Raw genomic sequence first — 8,493 nt, 5'->3', positions numbered from 1 at the left:
TGTAGTCATGAGCAGCTTGGAGGAGGAGGTCCCCCCGCCTCTATGCTGTCTGTACGACTTTGTATAACGCTACCGCTCACTCTTTGATTCCTGACCGCGAATGCAGTACAAGTTTAACTCATATAAATAGTGATGAATAATCATGATATAGATTGAGTGTGGTGACATGCAGTCTCCTACAGGATGGCTACATTTCCACTATCATGTAAACAAGAATCAGCCGATGCTACAGACGAACTAGATGGTGAAGTTAGGACACCCCGAACCGCCTCACCAATAGGGGCGATGAACGTCACTGTCGAGTCAGGCCAATAACAAAGCCCCGTCGTCCTCGTTCTTCTTCTTCTTCTTGGAGGAGGAGGAGGAGGAGGAGGAGGAGGAGGGTAGAGGATGTGGTGGGGGTGAGGGGGGTAGATTATGAGGCAGGTGGGAGTCTGCGACGAGGCAACAAGGACTCTACTAAACCCACCACGGGAGATGCTCGCATTTTATTTCTTCTTTTTTGCGTGTGTGTGGCTGTGTGAGAGAGTTACATGTCTCGTACGTCACTCTTGGGACCGCGGTTGCTCAGTCCCCTAGACGAGGTTGGGCGCGGGGGGAGAGGGGGGGGGAAGAGGTGCGGGAGAGGCAAAAGTTGTAGGAGGAGGAGGAGGAGGGGGAAAAAAGAAGAGGGGGGAGGGGGGAAGAAAAAGAGTGTGTTGGGAGAGAGCGGGGGCTAGAGTGTGTTGAGCCGTCTGGAGAATGGGAAGACTTATGGCACTTGGGCTAAGGAAGAGGAGGATGGAGACGTGTGTGTGTGTGTGTGTGTGTGTGTGTGTGTGTGTGTGTGTGTGTGTGTGTGTGTGTGTGTGTGTGTGTGTGAAGGGCAGGCATTCAAGAGGGGGAGGAAGAAGCCAAGCAGACCTCTGGTGGAGGTGGTGGGCTGAGACAAGAGAGAGAGAGAGAGAGAGAGAGAGAGAGAGAGAGAGAGAGAGAGAGAGAGAGAGAGAGAGAGAGAGAGAGAGAGAGAGGTGTAGAGCTAGCAGTACGGCGGCCGCGAGGGACGGACGGGCTCAGCTCTGCAATTTGAGGGAATGAGGCTGTACGTTGCTGCTGTGTGACTGGGACATTGTTCTTAAAGTATATACATATATGTATGTGTGTGTGTGTGTGTGTGTGTGTGTGTGTGTGTGTGTGTGTGTGTGTGTGTGTGTGTGTGTGTGTATTTGAGAAAAAAAATGTCTGTCTAACACGTTTTGATTGATAATCATCTTTCAGATATCTAAAATCTAACAACCATTTCTTCCAACTAATGTTCCATGTCTCGCCCGTATCCACCATGCATGCTAACCCCTGGTCTCTCTGTGTGTATTCCTGACAGGCGAGTACCAGGCGGCCATGCAGACCAACAGAGGTGCTGGGAGGCAAGACAACAGCAGACGTGTGCTCCTGCCAATGCTGGCGTTAATCCTCGCTTGCTTCACCCTCCAGTCGTAACACAGCCACGACTCCACACACCCCCACGCACCCAGAATCCAAGCCCTCATGATAGGGGCTAGATGTCGGAGGTTCTTATAAAAAAAAAGCCTTGATTCAGGTGTTAGTGAGTCTCAGTGCTCCTTATTTGTGCTTGCAGGATCTTCAGTTCCAGTGTTCTTACATCAGCAGAAATAGAGGGAAGAGCATTCACCGTATCGGACTGAGTCTCGAAGCTTCACATAGTAATCCGAGGAATTAATTCCCATCGTCTTCCGTTCATCGAGGCGAAATCCAACTCATGGATTCGAAAATTCTGAGCCAGTTTTAAGTCTGGAACTGAAGCCCTATATCATAAGTCTATTATGAATCCTGAAGAGCCTTGCTTATGATATAACTTCATGAGACAAAAAGTCTTTTTCAGGTCTGAAGCCTTGGTCAGAAATAAAGCCATAAATCGAGCTTTAGCCGAGGCCAGAAGTGTTGATAGATGAAACGCTTCGAACAGAGGAGGGTCTCTAAACCGAAGCTGGAACTCCATAGGCTACACTGAAAGCGCAAACCTCGAGGGTCGACACTGGTTCTGAGCTGGTCAACCCACACCAGCACCGTTGGTTCTGAGCTGGTCGAACCACACCAACGCCGTTGGTTCTGAGCTGGTCAAAGCACACCAGCGCCGTTGCTTCTGAGCTGGTCGAGCGCCGTTGGTTCTGAGCTGGTCGAACCACACTAGCAACAAAGCCAGTCTCAGAAGCTAAGCCAGGCCGTTCTCGAACTTCTCATGACCCAGTCCACCAGTGTGTGTGTGTGTGTGTACCAGCACAAAGAGCCAAGAAATGGCTTCTCTCTCCCGTGTGACGCCTGGATCTCTCGGGGAAACTGTTACATTGGTGACATTCTGGCCTTGAGGCTGGAGCTCGAAGTTCAGTCGATTCTCAGAAGGTCGCTGAGGAGGGTTTTGACACTTTATGACCAAAACCAGGCGTGTCCGATTCCATGGATCAAGCTCGAACACCTTTCGAAGCTGATTCACTACAAATGGTGCTGACATATCCCCGTGGTGACTCAAAGTGAACCCCTTCGGTCACGCTGATAGTAAGTGGGGGTGCCTGACACGATTGATCGAGTCTGAATGATATATATATATATATATATTGATACCATGACTATGAACAGACATATTCCCTGATGTATGTGTATATATTGTATCATTATTGTATTTATTCGAATGTAAGCCAATACCAAACGTTACGAACCTCGAATCACTGGTCAAGGCTTCGTGTTAAGAGAAACACTCTCGAACTTCAGACTACGCCAGGAGACGTGTTGTGGAAGTGACATCTCGCGTGGGAGAGGAAGAGGAAATATGAAAAATCTTTGTCTTGCTGTAATTGATGTGATACATTTTTATATACATTTAATATGGACGGGAAAATTATTGCTGTTTGAGTGCGGTGATTCCTTAAGCCAAAAGACTTCTGTGGCCGCGAATGCCACAAACAAAGATTGTAAAATTGTAAATATGAAACAGAGGAACACACCTCTCTAATCTGGACGTGTGAAAGAGTGAGTATCGCGCTTTTGCTTTCTCAATTCCCACACAAAGAAAAAATAATAATATTCTGCGAGGAAAATCGATCGCCGATAAGGGCGGCAACCCTACGAGTGAGTGACACAACACTAGCATCAAACAGCAAGTGAGTGACAGACACTCTCGCTCTCTCTCCTCTCTCTCTCTCTCTCTCTCTCTCTCTCTCTCTCTCTCTCTCTCTCTCTCTCTCTCTCTCTCCTGAACTCCTCGCTTCTTGTACATAAGATAACTCGTTGCCAAACTACAGGACGTGGCTGGTAGCCACCCACCCACCCATCCACTCCCTTCACATACTGGAGTCGTTGTGGGCAGGTGGCCGCTGTATTCAGGGTGACTCCATACCCCAAAGGGTGGTAGAATTACCCTTGGCAAACCGTGTGTTGAGGTGGTCTTTGTGGCATCTCTTTATAATGGCCGATGCTCCGTGCGAGAAGGATCCAAGTCCAGGGAAGCGTTGCGTGTAAGGACGTTAATCTATTGAGAGCCTATGGTTCTGATGGCTCTACGGGCGGCTGGACGGGTTAGGTAACTATGTATTATATGATCATCTTGTATAGCGGGTTATTGTTCCCACTCACTCGCCCAGCCGCCCAAAAACTACCTGGGCCGCCCACTGTAATGGTGGCTCACCACCATGGCAGCCCACCACCATGGCAGCCCACCACCATGGGAGCCCATCACCACGTCAGCCCACCATTACCATGGCAGCCTATCGTCAGTGCAGCCCAACACCATGGTAGCCCACCATCATGACAGCCCACCACTACCATGGTAGCCCACCGTCAGTGCAGCCCACCATCATGGTAGTCTACCACCACCATGGAAGCCCACCGTCAGTGCAGCCCACCATCATGGTAGTCTACCACCACCATGGTAGCCCAACGACACGGTAGCCCACCACCATAGCAGTCCACCATCATGGCAGCCCACCACGGATGTCATCCAGAACCAGGGCAGCCCACCACACTGGTGACCGACCACCGTGGAAGCCCATCGCCATGGCAGCCCACCACAATGACGACCCATCACACCGTGGAAGCCAACTACCACGGTCACCCACCACCGTTGGAGCCCACCACCTTCGCAGCCTATCGCCATGGCAACCCACCACCGTGGCAGCCCACAACGATGGCTGCACACCACTACCATCGTCATCCTCCACCATGGCAGCCCACGAACTACACAAACACACACACACACACACAATGGTATGGGGCCCCCACGGGTGTTAAACTCCCCCCCCCCCCCCCCCCCCCCGTAAAGTACGACAGTATAAATAGATAATCATTCCCCCCTCCCCCCCAACACACACACACACACACACACACACACACACACACACACACACACACTCCTGTATAGACTCCCAAGTGTAAAAAGACGAATGCCATTTTTTCATGGCGACAGCGTACCCCGCAGACGAAGCGTTCAACCTACAGTTGGCTTACAGACTTAAGCATGTCATGACTTTGTAATCACATTCACCCCAGGTTTCTAACTGGCATTACTGTTCATCGACAATTGCACTATTTTACTAAGTAGTTCCTTTACGGGTTTTTCTTTTTCTTCTATAGAGATTTTCTTTTTCCCTGTTAAAAAGAGATGTACAAATAGGAGTATTGACTTAAGAGGAACAGCGAGTCAATATTTGTCTGCACTTGAGCAAGCTTGTCCTCAGCCAACACGTCCAGCGGGCCGGCGTCGAGCAAAATGAATTACGTCTTAAACCCTAAAAGGTTTTGGGGGTGTGTTGTGCACACGGCAACGCACTCGCTCCCACCACGCACTCTAGGTACGTCTAACGCACTCATTCGTACTCACCCCCCAGCACCCTTGGTGCGTGTTACCAACGCAATTACGTCTGTACTTTCGTTGAATACCACCAACGCACTCGTTCACAACAACACCTTGAACTTATACATCACGCACTCTACAGACTCGCACTCTTTGCAGCAGCAGCACCCCCCGACATCTACACACACGCACACATTCCCTCGCACTACGCACTCGCAGTCAAACTGTCAATGAATTAGGTTACCTCAACTGTCATGCTGCATGACAGGCGTGTGACAGGCATTATATTGCATTATGCTGGGTGCCTGGAGATGCCAGTTATGCAGGCCGTAAGGGACGGTGGGACTTCCTAACAAAGCTCGCATTTCAAGACTGTTTAACATACACATAAATTTCTAACCATATACACTTCCATCTACATACACATCGTCATGTGTGATCTGTAATGTTTATCTTTAAACACTTGAACTCTACATGATGCGACCCTTGATCACGACGGTACGACGGCTGAACACGATGGTACGACCCTTGATCACGACCGGTACGACCTCTGAAAGCCAAGGCACTACCCTTGAGCACGACGGTACAACTGCTGAACACGATGGTACGACCCTTGATCAAGACGGTGCGACCTCTGAAACCCAAGGTACTACCCTTGAGCACGACGGTACGACCTCGGAACACCAGGGAACGAACCTTGGGCTTTAATGGCCTGACCTTGGACCTGATCCCTAAGGATGAGGTCAAAGGGCACGACACGCACGAAATACGAGAGTCGTACCGTCATGTTTAATGGTCGTAACTCTGTATTCATGGGATTAAAGTTCGCGTTTTTTACTCATTGAAAAAATGGGTTAGTTACCCACTATTTCCCCCAAGGCTCTCGTTTTGGCTTAGCCAATGAGCACCACATGAGCACCGGGTTGGATAATTACCAAACATGTCACCAGTTATGTGCACCAGGTTTTGTCTTATTCTCTACCCTCATTCTCTGCTGGAAATTGAAGTTCCTACTTCAACCTCTTATCACTGTTCACTCTTACGTTGATGATTCCACTCTACTTACTTCAGTTTAACTCTCGCCTTCTCCTTCTGACCACCCGAAAATAGTCGTTCTTTTTCTCGAACTGAACATATCTACTCTCTTGGTTCTGTCCTGTGCAGCATCTCAGAGGGAAGTAGGGGTAACGTGGCAAGATTTGATGGTGTAAAAACCCAATTCCTACCAACATCTCCTTTTAAATTACACTCATTTCCATCTAATAAAAATTTCAAGAGCTCTATAATTCAATCCAGCGATTACATAAAATAGGTCTGGGACGATGTCTCCCCTACTTTATCCGAGAAACCCATCAAAATATGACCATTACAAAATTTGTTTTTCAAAAATCTGTGGATGTTATACAAGTGGCAGAATTATTTTCTTCATGAACTGATGTTTTATTAGTTCCACTGTGGAGTACAGCTCATGTATTCCAGGGTGATTTATCCCTCAATCTCTCTTCTTAATCTGTGTAATCGAAATCCATCCGCCTTATCATCTGTTCCTCTGTCACCTTCTTTATTACAGCCATATGGTCCTTTCCATCTCGTGAGCTGTCTTACATTTGTACCATTCACTAAGACCTGGATCGTCGTTACGCAAACGAACGCTGCTTCCTACAGTTTCTTTGCGGAGACCGGCCACACGAGGACTGACCATTAAGAGACCCACCTCTCTCCTCCGAAGAGCGAAGCTGTGGGAGTCTCTTCCTTCTTTTGTCTTTCCTTTGTCATATAACCTTTTTTACCTTTAAGTTTTGGGTCTACAAGCGCCTGGGGAACTCAAATCAATCTTACATTCTCTTTCTAATAAGCTTCACGTTTTCTTGCACACGAAATGACCATCATAAGAGTATGTTTTGCCCATGCCATTATGGCTGCTATAAAAAGAATGGCAAAACCTATCTATAACATAATGTAAATCGGTGGTTGAAGGCTAATCATGAGCACTAGGAAGGCTAATCAAGCAGATCACCAAACTTGTATACCCGGTGGCTAATCGCAATACACTTCACCAATCATAGGGCACCAATTGGTTAAATCACCAATCACATCAACAGTATTGGGCACCAGGTGGATGTACTCCAATCATATCACCAATCGTGGGCACCAGGTTGGGGGCTTCAGTCACCAGGCATCTTGAAAACTGACACCACACCCAATGGGCAGTCGTCACCATACCACCCTCAGCCTTGGACTATACCAAGTCAGGCAGTCACCAATCAGGTCACCAAGAAAGGTGGGCACCCAGTCTAAGTATTCTCTCCCTGTACAGCCATAACATAATGTAATTTGTGTTATATTCGAAATTTATATGTCAGAAATAAAGCACAGTGTGTGTTATGATGTGTTTCTATCTACTGACAGAATCCTCTTAACTATGTGGGGGAATTACACAATCCTTTCAAAATATTTGTGTGGGAAATATCTGGTTCTTTAAACTGTGGGAAATATATAGCCCTCTGAAAGTGTGTGGGGTATATCAGGTCTTTTATAGACTAGGAAATATTTGTTCCTTTGAAACTGTGTGGGAAATACTCAGTCCACTAAAGTCTGTGGATAGTATCTGATCCTTTAAAAGTGCGTGGATAACATCTGATCCTCCAAAAGTGCGTGGATAACATCTGATCCATCCAAAAGTGCGTTGCCATTATCTATCTGGTTCGTTAAAGTGTGTAGCAGACATCTGGTCCTTTAGAGTGTGTGTATTCAGAATGGAGGGAAAAAAGCTATGCTAAGAAAGCCTCATAAAAGAAAAAGAAAAGAGTCGCTCGAGGAAGCAATAAATTATATGAGCTTCGTTTCAAAAAAAATATTACAGAGTATTGGGAAGGTTTTGTTTAATGATTTACCTCCCTCGCTCTTCGTCCTCTCTCTCTCTCTCTCTCTCAATTCCGATCACCCTGTTCTCACCCAGCATCATTTATGAGCAAAGGACGGTAGCAGGGTTTGAGACTGAAGAGAACAAGACAAGATAGGATTAGGTGGTGGGAGGAGAAGGGTCTTAGACGAAAAAGTGGACCACAAAAAAAAAAAATTAAAATGAAAAAGAATTTGCTAGGACTAGAGAAGGGAGTCAGAAAAGAAAGAGAGAGAAAAAGAAATTACACAGCGGCTAAGTTACCCGGGTAGGTGAGGATCGCTGGCCGAAGACGTGGAAATGGTATGGGGCCACAGAGAGAAGAGAGAGTTGCTAGGTCTCTTGAGGGTAGAGGAGGCCTGGCTTTTAAAACCAGAACATTTATTTTTCATCACTTAAGACCACAGAGAACCTCCCCTTCTTTCTTGAAGGTTAGCTTAAAACGTCCTTCAAAGTTTAGCTTAAAACTTCCTTAACAGGTTACCTTAAAACCTCCTTTAGAGGTTACCTTAAAACTTCCTTCAAAGGTTAGTTTAAAACTTTTCTCAAAGGTTACCATAAAGGTTCCTTCAAATGTTAGCTTAAGACTTCCTTAAAAGGTTACTCAAAAACTTCCTTCAAAGGCTACCGTAAAACTTTCTTCAAAGGCTACCTTAAAACTTCCTTCAAAGGCTACCTTAAAACTTCCTTCAAAGGCTACCTTAAAACTTCCTTCAAAGGCTACCTTAAAACTTCCTTCAAAGGCTACCTT

General features: G+C 46.9%; 1 protein-coding gene across 1 annotated transcript in view; it reads left to right on the top strand.

The window, feature by feature from the left end:
* Positions 1-7,225, top strand: part of LOC139766706 (uncharacterized) — a 93,281-nt gene extending 86,056 nt beyond the window's left edge. The window contains exon 7 of the mRNA XM_071695626.1: positions 1,361-7,225. Coding sequence (XP_071551727.1) covers positions 1,361-1,476 — 116 coding nt within the window. The 3' untranslated portion in view covers positions 1,477-7,225. The remainder of the gene's footprint in view (positions 1-1,360) is intronic.
* The last annotated feature ends 1,268 nt before the right edge of the window (positions 7,226-8,493 follow it).

Source organism: Panulirus ornatus, chromosome 58 (genome assembly GCF_036320965.1).
Source record: "Panulirus ornatus isolate Po-2019 chromosome 58, ASM3632096v1, whole genome shotgun sequence".
NCBI classification, from domain to species: Eukaryota; Metazoa; Arthropoda; class Malacostraca; order Decapoda; family Palinuridae; genus Panulirus; species Panulirus ornatus.
The sequence above is the reverse complement of the archived record's forward strand: the minus strand, read 5'-3'. Positions and strand labels throughout refer to the sequence as shown.